Source organism: Budorcas taxicolor, chromosome 11 (genome assembly GCF_023091745.1).
Source record: "Budorcas taxicolor isolate Tak-1 chromosome 11, Takin1.1, whole genome shotgun sequence".
Classification (NCBI taxonomy): domain Eukaryota; kingdom Metazoa; phylum Chordata; class Mammalia; order Artiodactyla; family Bovidae; genus Budorcas; species Budorcas taxicolor.
In genome coordinates, this window is record NC_068920.1 from 134,485,366 (window position 1) to 134,499,478 (window position 14,113).

At 53.6% G+C, this 14,113-nt stretch overlaps 1 protein-coding gene across 1 annotated transcript; it reads right to left on the reverse strand.

Moving 5' to 3' along the window:
• Window positions 1-1,008: 1,008 nt before the first annotated feature.
• On the reverse strand, window positions 1,009-13,622 carry MFSD2B (MFSD2 lysolipid transporter B, sphingolipid). Its single transcript, XM_052649530.1, has 14 exons — window positions 13,536-13,622; window positions 10,124-10,249; window positions 8,703-8,827; window positions 7,866-7,989; window positions 7,482-7,560; window positions 7,260-7,390; window positions 5,094-5,184; window positions 4,864-4,985; window positions 4,350-4,433; window positions 3,772-3,852; window positions 3,468-3,577; window positions 2,698-2,841; window positions 2,139-2,309; window positions 1,009-1,033 (listed from the first exon to the last, which is right to left on the reverse strand). Exons 1-14 carry the CDS (start codon window positions 13,620-13,622, stop codon window positions 1,009-1,011), a joined length of 1,500 nt encoding a protein of 499 aa, XP_052505490.1.
• Between the last annotated feature and the right edge of the window lie 491 nt (window positions 13,623-14,113).

Here is a 14,113-nt window from a genome sequence, read left to right on the forward strand (position 1 = left end):
ATCTGCCTGCCAATGCAGCAGATGTCAGAGACATGGGTTCACTCCCTGGGTTGGGAATATCCCCTGGTGTAGGAAGTGTCAACCCACTCCACTCTTTTGCCTGGGAAATCCCATGGACAGAGGAGACTCGTGGGGTCGCAAAGAGTCGGACACGACTGAACACACGCGCAAGCAAGCAAGTAGAAGGTAAACCCTTTGTTTCTGAAAAAATAAACCTTAGTGGATCTTTCTTCCCCAAAGACGTGGTGGCCTCTAGAAAATAGTGGTTCCTGTGATTTCATAAGATGAACTTTCAGAAAAGTTTTCCCACAAAAATAACTTTTGTTCATAAAAATGATTGATCCGTGGTGGCTCAGTATCAGTCTGTGACCACTTCTAGAAACAGTGTCATCAGCTGAGCTGTACAAGGGGAAAGGTCTTGAGAAACACCTCGTGCCCTCTTCAACCTGTCCCCACTGCTGGCCCAATCCGCTCCCTCTGGGGTCTGCTGACCTCTCTGGCTGCATCTGTGTATCTCTCCACCTGGATATCCCAGCATGTCCCTCTGTCCCTGCTCTGCCCATTCACATGCTATCTGTCAGCCTCTCCATTAGATGACCACTGGACCATCAGGAGAAACAAGAATTCTGTGTGTCTGTCTTGTCAAGTAGCTTTGCCATCTAAACAGGTTGGTGGGCCTGGTGCTCCCACAGAAGTCTGCAGACCAGGCTGGTAGGGGATTCCTTTTTCCTGGAATAGCTGCTACAGGAATGCTTTCCAGGTCACATGTTGCCCAGAGCTGGGTAGTCAGCGGCACTGGCCTCTCTGAGATGTCCTGAGGTCAACGGGTAAGACATGAAAGGTGGAGCTCAGGCCACTCCCTTCAGGAGAGTCACTGAAGACTCCACATCCCTGGGGAAAAGACAGGTTGTGTGTAAATGGTGAGGCGGGGGTGCCAAAGGGCTAAAAAGGGGGGCCTGGAGCCCAGAAGATGCTGCTCCTGATGTGCTGGCTCACAGGGTCTCAAATTCAAGCCAGAGTGTAGCTGGTCCTCCTGCAGGAAACAGAAGAGAAGTCAGAGAGGAGGGTGAGGGTGGGCAGAGGTCAGGGGAGTGTCAGTGGCTGCTCCTTGTCTCCTGAGCAACTCCTCTCCTGCTCAACCCTCAGAACGAAGCTACAGCCCTGTTCCTCCAGGTCCTACCCATGTGTCATTCCCCAAACACAGGGCATGATCTCAGTATGAGGGGCTGGAGTCCCAGGCTGTCCCTACTGTGCAGTGCGGGATCCATGATGGAGCCACTTCCTGGCCTATCCTGTGTGGGCCTCTGCCTGTACACGGGCTCTTGTTTGTAAGTTTTTGAGCATGTGCAAAAATGTGGGCACAGCTTGTGACTGTCTGCTTGACCAGAAGTGTTGACACTGCAGTGCCTGCTTGGACTTTGGCTCTGGGCTGAGCTCCTGGGACACAAAAATGAAGAAAACAGCCCCCTCAGCCATCAAGGGCCCCACAGTCTACTGTGAAAGCCAGGCAGTGAGCAGATCATGCCCAGGGCAGTGGGGTCTGTGCTTCCAAGTGGTAAGAACAAGGTGAGAGAGCGGCTCAGGGCAGCTGGTGTGGGAGGAGTGGAAGATGACCCTGGGGTTTCAGCACCCAGGCTGGAAGGTTCTTTGTGGTGCAACAAGAGCCAAGATTGGAGAACAAAGATGAATTCAGTTTGGGGCTCATTAAGATGGACTGACAGCCCTTTCCCAGTGGTACAGTGGATAAGAATCTGCCTACCAATACAGGGGACATGGCTTCGATCCCTGGTCTGGGAAGACTCCACTTGCCACAGAGCAACTAAGCCCGTGGACCACAGCTAATGAACCTGGGCTCTAGATCCCGGGAGCCACAACTGCTGAAGCCCTCGCACCCTAGAGCCCATGCTCTGCAACAAGAGAAGCCACCACAATGAGAAACCCAAGCACCTCAACTAGAGAGCTGCCCCTGCTCACTGCAACTAGAAAAAGCCCACGTGGCAAAGAAGACCCGGTGCAGCCAAAAATAAATTAAAAAAAAAAGACTGCCATGCTTGTGGCACATCAGGTCCACATGAGAACTGTGCACATCTGTGCCCTAGGTGCCCTGCGCTGTGTACCCATGAGCACGAGGTGCCTACCTCCCCAGGGAGCGGGAGTTGGCCTGTCTTGGCACCTTGGGAGTGGGGCCGACCATGAGGATGCAGAGACCAATGAGGATCATGCTGGTGGGCACAGCACCGATGAGGACCTTGAGGGTCACCACCACCTGCTCCGACTGCCTGCAGGCTCCTGACTCGTACCCTGCGAAGCTGGAGAAGCCCCCACCCTGAGCATCCAGCTCAGAGCCTCCTGATGGAAGGGTCCCAGGTGCCCAACCCCCACCCTATCCTGAAACTTGGATTTGTTTTCTGGCCAAATAAGTCTAACTAGGGAGGAAGGGAGTGTGAGGGAACAGGCAGACTGGGGAGGAGTTCAGAGAGAGCTGTGAATGAGGGGAGTAGAGGTTTCAGAAGGGGTATAGCTGCTGAGACCTGTACTCCTTCCGGTCATGTGCACAGAGAAAGCTGAGGTGGGGGTTCCCACACACTCCCCAGACTCGTGGGTGGCCCCGGGCTGGCTTGGGTTGGGGACTTTGCCCTTTGCTTCCCACGTCACTTGTCTTTTGTGCCTCTGGGACAGCCCAATTCTGGGACTCACTCCAGGCTGAGAGTGGAGATGCCCAGGGCGCCTGCTCCTGAAAGCTTGGTGAAGAAGACGTAGGATGAGTAGAAGATGGTCTCCAGGCCTGGGCCATGCTGGTGCTGCAGCTGGAAGTCATCGACCACGTCTGGAAGCATGGACCTGGGGGCAGGGGCTGCAGAATTATGTCTTTTATCTCTTCGGGAGCTGTCAAACTGAGGGCTTTTTGGGGACAAGGACTGAGTCAGATTCACCCCTGAGTCCCTGCTGCCCAGCACCAGGACTGGTCCAAAGAAAGTCAGGCAGTAAAAGTGCTTGTACTTCCCTGGTGACTCAGACAGTAAAAAATCTGCCTGCAGTGTGGGAGACCCAGGTTTAATCCCTGGGTGGGAAGATCCTCTGGAGAAGGGATAGGCTACCCACTCCAGTATTCTTGGGCTTCCCTGGTGGCTCAGATGGTAAAGAATCCATCTGCAATGTGGGAGACCTGGGTTCAATCCTTGGGTTGGGAAGATACCTGGAAGGGGGCATGGCAACCCACTCCAGTATTCTTGTCTGGAGATTCCCATGGACAGAGGAACCTGGCAGGCTACAGTCCATGGGGTCTTATAAGAGGCAGACACAACTGAGTGACTAACATTTTCACTTTTTCCCCAACACACTCATTCCCCCGAAAGGGGGAGAGCCTGTCCCCAGGGGAGGCCTGGGACCGCAGGTTGAGATGAAGGGGGGATACCCACTGGGAAGGGTGGGAGGCCCCTACTCCTCATGCCCCTCACCCGGCCTACCAGGGTAGCAGCAAGGACACAGCGATGCTCAGGCCAGACACAAAGGCCACGACATATGCCACAGGCACCATGGGCACAGCAGCCAGCAGGATTGCAAAGGGCACCATCGCCTAGGGAGACAGACACGCTGGCGCCTCCTCTGCTTGTACCCCTGCCCCGCACACACTCATAGCTGCTCTTAGATTCACGCACTCACCAGTCCTTACTGATGCCCTCTGAGCCTGGCGCCGGGCTAGACACGGAGGACACGAGAACACACTGCCCCCTCAACACCACCCCAGGCCTGGCTTCCTGCCTCACTCACACAGATCCCGAGGGCCGACATCCTCTTCCCAAATCGCTGCAGAACCCACTCCCACATCGGGGTGCTCAGCACTGCTGAGACCTGTGAACAGACAGAATCGTCATAGCTCAGGACGCCCTGCCGGGACCTCTGCGAGATTCTCAAATGCTCAGCTTTTAAGTGGGACACCCAACATTGACCTTGTCCTTGGTTGGAACCAGTGGCTGAGCTTTACGAACTTTATGACCCTGACCCCAATTCCACCCTCTACTGAAATGGTGGCACTAGTGGTAAAGAACCCACCTGCCAATGCAGGAGACATAAGAGGTGTGGGTTTGATCCCTGGGTTGGGAAGATCCCCTGGAGAAGGAAATGGCAACCCACTCCAGTATTCTTGCCTGGAGAATCCCATGGTCAGAGGAGCCCGGTGGGCTACAGTCCATAGGGTTGCAAAAAATTGGACACGATTGAATCATCTTAGCAAAAAGCCCAAGCAGAATCCAAAATACTGACCACCAGAACTCCATCACACGGGTCATGTCAAGGACCACACAGCCCTGACTCAGGCCTCTCGCCTCTACCGCCCCATGTCCCCTCACCAGGATGGTCAGCACCATGCCCTGGACGTGGTCTTGAAGCTGGGAGGCATGTGTACAGAACAGGACCAGGTAGCTCTGCTCCACCTGAGGAGTCGACAGGAAGTAGGCGTGTACAGGAAATGGCAGAAACGTGGAAATCAAGGGCAAGGCTGAGGTCTTGAGTCGGGCCTTCCCTTTGGGCCTCCAAGCTCTGGTTTCTGCCACCATCATGCAATCCCTTCCCCAACAATGGAGTTTTATTGCAACACAGGCTTAAACCCTATTCCTAGTCTCCCCCAGCACAGCTGAGATGGATGGACTTTACCACTCCAGATACTTCCTGGTGTCTGGGCCCTGACCCTCCCCAGTCCCACTAGATCTAGGTAGGTTTCTCTCCTCCCAGCATCAGCCTTGCCAAGCCCTTGCCGGCCACTGGCTTCCCTGTGGTGTGGTGGAGACGAGAGACTAACCTGAACCTATGCAAGCTCAGTATGGCCAGAGCCCAGCCAGGGGGGTTCAGCCTGGCCAGACATACCTGAACAGCTGCTGAGATGAAGAGGAAGGAGACGACCAGCTTCAGATAGGGCCGATGCCGGACTGTGAGACCCAGCCCAGCCAGGAAGCCCAGGCCCTGGCCGGATGCTGGGGTGGAGGGGTCTGTAACATTGGAAAGGGACATCTTGGCTTGGTGGAGTTCAAAATCAAAACTCATGCCCAAGAGGAGTGACCAGCTTCTGCTTCCACACTCTGTAGCCCTGTACCTACCTGATTGCTCCTTCACCCCCAGGTAGAGCAAAGTACTGCACACTGGGTAAGTCAAAGCAACCACAGCAGCTGCAATGAAGTAGAGACGAGTCTGTGGACAGGACAGAACAGTGGGGGTGATGACTCCAACCCATGGAGGTGGGGATACCCAGGGGCCTGGCAGGAGTGCCTCCCAGTGGGAGCAGAAGAGCCCTCAATTCCAAGGATGCTAGGTGCTCTTCCTCTCCATCAGCCCACAGGAGGGGGAGATCTAAGGGACCAGAATGGTCCTTCCGCTGACCCTGTGCCTCCTGTGGGCATTCATGTAACCACGAGTCAAATCCCTCCCTCCCTCTCTGTCATTTTTTTTAAGCAAACATTCATTGCTTCTGTCTTCGGTGTGCTAGACCCTGAGGTTACAGTGATGAATAAGTGACCCTGTGCATCCACAGTAAGGGGCTTGGGGTGAGGGGGAGACAGATCCATGAACAGTTACAGTGTGATGTACGATGACACAGAAAATGTCGAAAACAGAAACGGTACCATCAAACATTCAGAGGAAGACACACATGGAATAAAATACATATAAGGCCTGCATGGGAGTAACAGTCACCCAGTTCAGGATAGGGGTTGCCTCTGGTGGGGGAGGAAGGAGGGAGATGCAGAGCTTCACCGGTATGAGGGGTCCCACATTCAGAAAGCGCTACACTTGGGAGTTAATGCTCTGCTCTCTTGAAATTCGGGACGGTTTTATCTATGAATTTGTGTTTTGTACGTGAAGTCTATGGGACAGCAGAACTGGAACTAGCAAGAGGCTCCTGGATGCTTCTCACCGTGGCTCACAGCCTCATGTGAGCCATGAGGACATGAAGGAGGGCAGGTTTTCAGCTTCCTACTCCCCACTTCTTGCCATCCTATGTCCTACCTGGCCTCCTGGTCTCCCACCCAAGGGGAGCTCCTCAACCCTGCTCCCAATTTCTACCCTCTGTTCCACTATCCTCACCTAGACAGTGACCCAGAAGCTTTGGGGAGCAGCCTTGTAGAGGCTTCTTGGTGGCTCAGATAATGAAGAATCTGCCTACAATGCAGGAGACTTGAGTTTGAGCCCTGCATCAGGAAGATCCCCTGGAGAAGGGAATAGCAATCCACTCCAGTATTCTTGCCTGGAGAATCCCATGGACAGAGGAGCCTGGGCTATTGTCTATGGGGTTGCAAAGAGCTGGACATGACTGAGCAACTTTGACTCTCAGTTTTCTTTTGAGTGGGGCGGGGGGCTCTGGGCTTGGAAGCAGGGAAGGTAAATCTGCAGGCCACAACCCCTCTGATCCTGGGCTAGTAGCACCATGATGGGCTTTGAGGGCAACGGGGCATAGCCTCTCACCTACCCAGATCCAGGCAATCCCTTGACTGGGGCAGTGGGCCATGGGAAGGGGAGATTGACTGCCTGCTCTCTGGGGCCCTACAGCTTCATTTCACACTGTATGGAGGCACATTCTGTAGCTGGGCTGCAGATGGCCTGGGGATCTCTACACAGGACTTCATTGTAATGTTTTCTTACAGGCAGTGAACTGTGGGTACATGATGCTGGCACTATTCTCATAACATTAATTCTCAGATGTTGGTGGAGATCAGTGATGTCATTTGCTGAAGAAGAGGGGGAATAGAAGATGCACTTGACAGATGAATAGATGAACATCTCCTAATTGCTGAAAAGGGAACGGCTTTGAGGGGAGAGGAAGGGGTACCGCTCCAGGTTTCCCCTCTCCTTTCACACTGTGGGTGGGGTTGGGGGGACACCTGTTCAGGGCTGCGTGGCACTGCTCATAGGATGGGTTTTGCCCAGAGCTCTGCCAGGACACTAAACCCTTCTGCTGTCTCTCTCCTGCCCCTGCTGGCGGCCCCTCCCCGCCCTGCCCCTTCTCTGGGGTCCACATCCTCCACTCCAGATGACCTGCTGGCCTGTTGTTCGGCTCCACGTTTAGAAGGCGCCCAGCAGGAGAAGCAGATTTAGCGGGAGGATGGGGAACATGGGCTCAGCACAAGGAGCAGGGAAGGAATGCAAGAGCCTGCTGGGCAGGGCTGAGCCCCCAAACAACCACGAAGAGACCTGGCGGAGACCTGTTCCTTGAAGAAGGAGGTGACCTGGAAGCGGGGGCCCCAGGGGCTCTGGGCAGCCTGGACACTCACCGCATTGGGGGAAACAGCCACTTCCCCTGGGAGGACGTCCTCCTTGCACCTGTGGGACCCGTGGGCACCAGACACGATGAGTCCGTGGATGGTGGCTCCCATCAGCGTCCCCGCCATCTCCAAGGTCATCCCTGGGACACAGCATGCGGCAAGGTGACTGAACTCCTGGGGCTGGGCCAGAGCTAACCCCTCCCACCCAACTGCACGCCTGCCTGCACTCACGGTACGCGGTGGCTGAGTCCCGCTCCTTGGGGTTGGGGGTCAGGAGCATGGTCAGCGCCGTGTAGGGCACCTGGACAAACTGCAGGACCAGGCAGAGCTTAGGACAGTGCCCACTGCCAGGCGGCCAACCCAGGTCAGCAGCTTCCCCAGGCCAGGCCCGTGCCAGGCTGGCATGTCGCCACAGATCCCCTCAACCTGCAGTTAGGGGCTAAGGAGCAGGAGGGGCATCTGGCCTAGAGCCCACAAGAAAAGCTAACAGCCAGTTACCACCTGGTGAGCAGGTGGGCAGTGGACACTCCCCAGCACACACACACACTTCAGGGAGGCCTCCTGCCGGCATGGGATTCCAGGAGTCCAGACCCAGGGAGGGGCCCACCTGCTTACCGTGGCCAGGGCCTGGAACAGGCAGTAGAGGGTCGTGTACCAAAGGCCTCGCAAGGTGGTGAAGGGGGGCAAGAACCACAGGAAGAAGTAGGCCAGGGCAACGAAGGGTGTGCAGCCCAGCACCCTGCGGAGGCACAGCCCGGTGGGGCGCCCTGCAGCACCAGGACAGGGGGTCCCCAGGGGCCTGGAGCAACCTCACCTGGCCCTCGGCCCCAGAGGAGCCCTGGTCTGGGGCTCAGGGTGGGAGCCACGGAGGGGGAGAGGTTGCTGAGGGGATGAGGAGGTCCCTGGGAGTGGAGGCTGGGGCCCTTAGGGGCTGTGTGCGTGCACGCTAAGTCACTCCAGTCATGTCCAACTCTTTGCCACCCTATGGACTATAGCCCGCCAGGCTCCTCTGTCCATTCTCTAGGCAAGGATACTGGAGTGGGTCTCCATGCCCTCCTCCAGCGGATCTTCCCGACCCAGTGATCAAACCCCTATCTCTTACATCTCCTGCATTGGGAGGCAAGTTCTTTACCATTAGTGTCACCTGGGTTGGGTGGCGCCATTCCCTGTACCCAGGAAAGTCTTATCTCCTCTGTGAGAATTTCCAAGCCATCCAGCCCTGCCTGGCTGCACTCCGAGCCCCCTGGGGCCAGGCCTGCGACTCTTGTCCAGCTCTGTGCCACCCAGTGAGGGAGAGGTCCCTGAACACCCACATGACTCACTCAGACCCATTCCATTCCTGCCACCTACTGTCCAGACCTGACCTCTAGCCACTAAGAAGCAGCTGTGACAAGTGTGGAGATTTCAAGCCAGGGGTGGGTGCCAGGATCCTAAGGACCGTGGGGTGCTCACCAGGGCATGAGTCGTCCAGAACCTGTCCTCCTGCTTCTGTTGATGAGAAACCCAGCCAAAGGGTCTGCAGCTGCCCCAGACACCTTCCCTCCAAACAGGACCAGTGACACCTGGGCAGCAGGGATCTGAAAGGGACAGAGGAGGGGACAGCAAAGGCCCTGCACAGTCAGCGAGGGTGTCTGGACCTGCCGGCCAATCAGGAGAAAGACCCTGGAAACTGGCAGGGCCATAGTCACGCTGTAGAGGTCTATTCAGTCCCTCCCCCAGGACAGGAATCCAGACGGCTCTGAGGATATCTGTGCACCAGTGGAGAAGGGATGGGGGGACAAGGAGAGGGGAACAGGTGCACACTAGCACATTCCTGTTATATTTATACCCAGTCACTTTGGGAGAAGACTTGAGAGACCCTCCCCTGAGGTGGCTCAGTGCGAGAAGGGTGCACTGAAGCTGACAGTCAGAGGCAGAGCTTGTGTTTTACAATGAAAATGGTTTATTGATTTTTCTGATTACATGAGGTGATAACACTCATTACACACACATTCAAACAGTTCAGAAAAATATTACACAAAGCTCATCTGAAATTCCACCATCCTGAGACAACTGCCAGGAGCATTTTGATCGTTCTTTCCTCCATTTCCTTATGTGCATTTGTGAATTATAATTTTATACAAATGGGATATTGGTGTCATTTAAAAAATCATGGAAGATAAGTAAATAATAGATACTTTATTAAAAATTTTTGTTTATCCTCTATCCTCCATCAGTCCCTCCTATCACCAACATTAACATACTTTTGGATGGATGTACTTTTGGAATATACTTTCTCCATGCTCATTCTTTAATCATGTTGTTGTTCAGTTGCTAACTGGTATCTGACTCTGCGGCCCCATGGACTGCAGCAGGCCAGGCTTCCCTGTTCTTCACTATCTCCCAGAATTTGCTCAAACTCATGTCCATTGAGTCAGTGATGCTACTCAACCATCTCCTTATACCTGTGTACTCATATATATAGGGCATGTTTTTGTTTTGTTCAAATGGGATCTTTTATATGTATACCCTTCTCTAAAAATAATTTTTCTCACTTGACAGTGCATCATGGAAATTCTTGGGCATCAACTGGTATAGATCTAATTCATTCTTTTGAGTGACTACACATTACTCCATCATGTGGACATAGTCCAACTTACTGTTGAACTACTTCTACATTTGGGGGCATTTGTGTTGTTTCCCATTCTTCTACTACAAACAACCTGCAAATAAACATCTTTCAGGAGGTTGCCCTCAACAGCATTTGGTTTTTCTCAGCCTTGGGTCAGAAGTGCCATTTACCAAGGATTGTGGTGGTGGAAGTAAAGGCAGGTTGAAAGGACCAGACACCAGACATGGGAGTAGGGGGCCCCAAAGCTGCTGCCCACACTCACCTGTGCCACATCGAGCAGGAAAAGTTGCAGGTAAAAGGCTATGGCGCTGGAGGCCACCTGGTTGGGAACCCCTCCAATGCCATAGCACAACTTCCTATAGAATGAGAGGTGACCAGCTCCGCTGTCCTGGGGGAGACACAGAAGCTCAGCCCCCACAGGCACCAACCACTCCCTCCAGCCCCCTGACTTCCAAAAGTATCCTGCCCTGTCTTGAGGGCTGTTCCAGCAACTTCTCAGTCCTAATTGCTCTCAATTTATCTTAAAAGAAGTGAGACAGGACTTCTCTGGTGGTCCAATGGTTGAGAATCTGCCTGCCAATGCAGGGAAAAGGGGTTTGATCTCTGGTCCAGGAAGATTCCACCTCCCTTAGGGCAATTAAGCCTGTGAGCCACAACTACTGAGCCTGCGCTTTTCAACAAGAGAAGCCACCGCAGTGAGAAGCCCATGCACAGCAACAAAGAGTAGCCCCTGCTCGCTGCAACCGGAGAAAGCCAGAGCACAGCAGCGAAGACCCAGTGCAGTCAACAACAAACAAACATACAAAAAAGAAATGCGACAAAAAGGCGGGGGGTGGGGGGCAGAGGGGAGGAAAAAAAAACCCTGAACCGTGACTTCTAAGCATTTCCAGGGGGCAGTTTTTCCTTATATTCCCCCCTCCCCCAGTGCTTTCTGCTGCAGTCTGTTTTATTAGTCAGCAAACTAGAGTGAATTGGGAGGGTCAGGCGGCCCCTAACCTTGCCACGAACTTCCTGTGTGTGCCTTTGAATAAATCACGTTATCTCTCTAAGCCTCATCTGTTGATTGGGATATTCCTGCCAACTTCGAGGGATGTTTTGATGATCAAAAGAGGCCATGGCTCTGGGAGCTGATTGTTAAATGTTCAGGACTTTTGCAAGCCAGTTGTTTAACCACTGGCAGGCTGAAATCAGCCACGGGGAGAGTATTTACACCACAGAAATCAGTAAACAACAAACATGAGAGCAAAAATGAAGTAAAGGTTACATGTATACCCACACACATATATTTGGGGAGATATATATATATATCCCTAAGCATTCAGGGAACTCCAGACTCATAATTAGACTGTCTACTCACAGCCCCATATGGTTGCCAAACAGGCATTCCAGCTTAGCATGGTCAAAACACAGCTCCTGATTTCCATCCCATTGTTTTAATCTCCTAACTCTACTGTCCTTATTCTATCAAATGGCCCCAATGTTCACTCAGCAGCTCAGGCCACAAACCTAGGTGTCATCCTTGATTCCTCCTTCCCAATTTCCCCGTCTAATCTATTAGTGAGAGTCTAAGTGGCTTCCAACTTAAGTGGCTTCTCATTCCCTACTATCCACTTTCTGTCCAGTAGTCAAAGTGATCTTTTCATAACATAAATCAGATTGCGTCTCTTCTCTGGTGAAAACCCCCCAACAACTTACCATTACAGTTTGAATAAAACTCCAAGTCCTTCCCATATAGCCTACAGGAGCCCACCCAATCAGCTGTCACTCCTTTTCCCACCTTACTTCAGATAGCTCTCCTCAACCACGGTAGCCTCCATCCTGTTGCTCAACATGACCTTGTCTGTTACTGCCTCAGGGCCTTTGGACTTCCTGTCCCTTCTGTCTGGACAGCTCTTCCTCCAGGTCTTTGCAAGAGCTGACTTCTTGCCATTCAGGCTGAAGCCTAAATGTCATCTCTTTAGAGGGGCCTTCACTGATCACCCAAATTTCTCTCAGTTGTACTCACTACAGAATATATTCATATTTATTTCCTGCCTCTCCCCACCAGCACGTAAACTCTCTGAAAGTGTGAACTACATAACTTTTATTCACCACCATGTCCCCAGTACCTAGAAAAATGCTGGGCATGTAGATACTCAATATATATTTGTTGAAAGAATAAGTGACATGAAGATGCTGTGTAAGGTGCTATTTCTCCCAAAGATGTTGGGAATCGTTCTTTTTCATCTTTTGCCTGGGGATGGGAGGAGGAGTGGAGAGGTCTATGGCTTCACCCAGTTAGGTATCTAGCCAGACACCCCAAAAGGACTCTTTAGAAAGGAAGGTCTTCCCAGATAAGGGTTTATCAAATCCTCTGCACTCTTCCTACCCACACACGAGGCAGGATGTGGTCTCTTCTGACATTTTTGTGAACAATATTTCAACTTCCAGAAAATTTAACACCAGGCAGAATCCAACATGATAGCCCCTCCTCCCCATTCCCCGACCCCTCCATAAAGGGATTCTGGTTTCCTCCGAAAGGTACTTGAAAATTAAAAAAAATCTAGGTATATGATTCAGTCTTGGAATCTTGAGGAATACTGCTTTACCTACTCAAATCATAAGCCCTTCACAGTCAACTGAGGACACGTTTCAGTTAGGCAAACTTGACAAATTTGAATGCGAATTCTCCGTCTGCCATTTCTAGCTGTGTAACCCAGGACAAGGTACTTAGTATGGCTAAGCTTCATCACGTGTACAATGGGGGTAATACACCTCCTAGAGTTGTTATGAAAATAAAATGCTAGTGTTTCATGGCTAATGTTTCCTCCCTAACAATTCACGTCATCCTGAGTTTTTAAAGTTCCCTGGGAAATGAGAGTCCCCGGAGAGCCTCTTGATCTTGCTTTCTGTCTTGGAACCCACTACCTTTTGCTCGGACGGGCTTGGAGGGGAAGCGCGGAGTCGGCATAGGGAACTGAGGCAGCGAAGCCAAGCCAGGGACAGAATGAAGGTGCAGCACAGAGTGGGCAGTGGATTCCGCATCCAGCAGCAAGCTCAGAAGTCCTAAGTCCTCTCCAGCTCAGCCGCCCTGAATGACACATGCCTTGGCCCTATCCGGGGGGTGGGGGGGAGGGGAGGCAGAGGGGCTGAGGCGGCCCCTGGATTCCCACCTGCCCTCCACCCTCACTTCGGAGCCTGGTTACCAGGAAGGGCTCTGCGTGAGGTCTTCGCTAGGAGAGTCTGGTGCCTGGAGGGAGCCAGGTTTGAGAGGGCGGCCAAGCCCATAGCTCCTACCTGGAGACTGGGGAAGGCGGGCCCAATTAGAAGTTCTACCCGCCCGGGGTTCCAGACTTCGGGATGACCTGGCGGGTGGTGGACAAGAGCCCTAGACTGGCCCTGTTTGACTAGTCGAAGGAATCAGCGGCCTTCTGCACTTGTCTAGGACTCAGTTTCCCATCTCTTTGGGGCTCCAGAATAACCCCAGCCTCCCCGCTCCGCTGTCAACTGTCAAACCCCAGCCGGGGCAGCTGAACAACCTGGAGGCTCGGGCGGGGACCGTGCGGGGCTGCGGCTGGCTGACTGCACCCAGGTGCCCCGGGATGGGCGGGGGGGTCGGTCCCCGGGGGCCCCCGGCCCGGCCCCGCGCTGAAGCCCAGCGCCCGCTCCCCGCGCGCCCCTCGCTGTGCGCTCACCAAACCCTGAGCTGAAGTGTGTGCTTCCGGCGAGGGCGACGGCGCCTCCAGGGCCGGGCCCGGGATCGCTTCGCGGTACACGGCCATCACGCACGGCCGCCAGCGCACCAAGGCCCTCGGGGTTATCGCCAGCCCGAGCCCGCGGGGAGGGCGGCTCCCCGGCCAAGCGGGCGCGGCGCGAAGAGGGGCGGGCCGGCCGACGCGCCCCGGGCGGGGGCAGCGCGCGGGAAAACGGGAAGCCGCGAAGCGCCGCGGGGTGGATTACCCAAAGTGAAAAACGCCAGAGCCCACATTTCCTGCGGGGAAAGGCTGGCAAGTGACTCGGGACCGTTTTCCTTGGGATCGGTCTCCGAGGGAGTGAGTCAACAGCGGTTCTCACTAAACCCTCCTGCTAAATCTTTGTTAAAATCGGCTAAGTTCTTAGAAACACGAAGCAATAGAATTGCTCAGACTATAAGGCTGAGAAGGCTTACAACCCGCTTAAAAAAAAACTGCTATCGGATGGCCGAAATATACATTCTCCAACCTCTTAGAGATGACTGGTACAGCCAAGTAACTAAGTTCTAGCCAGAGAATAA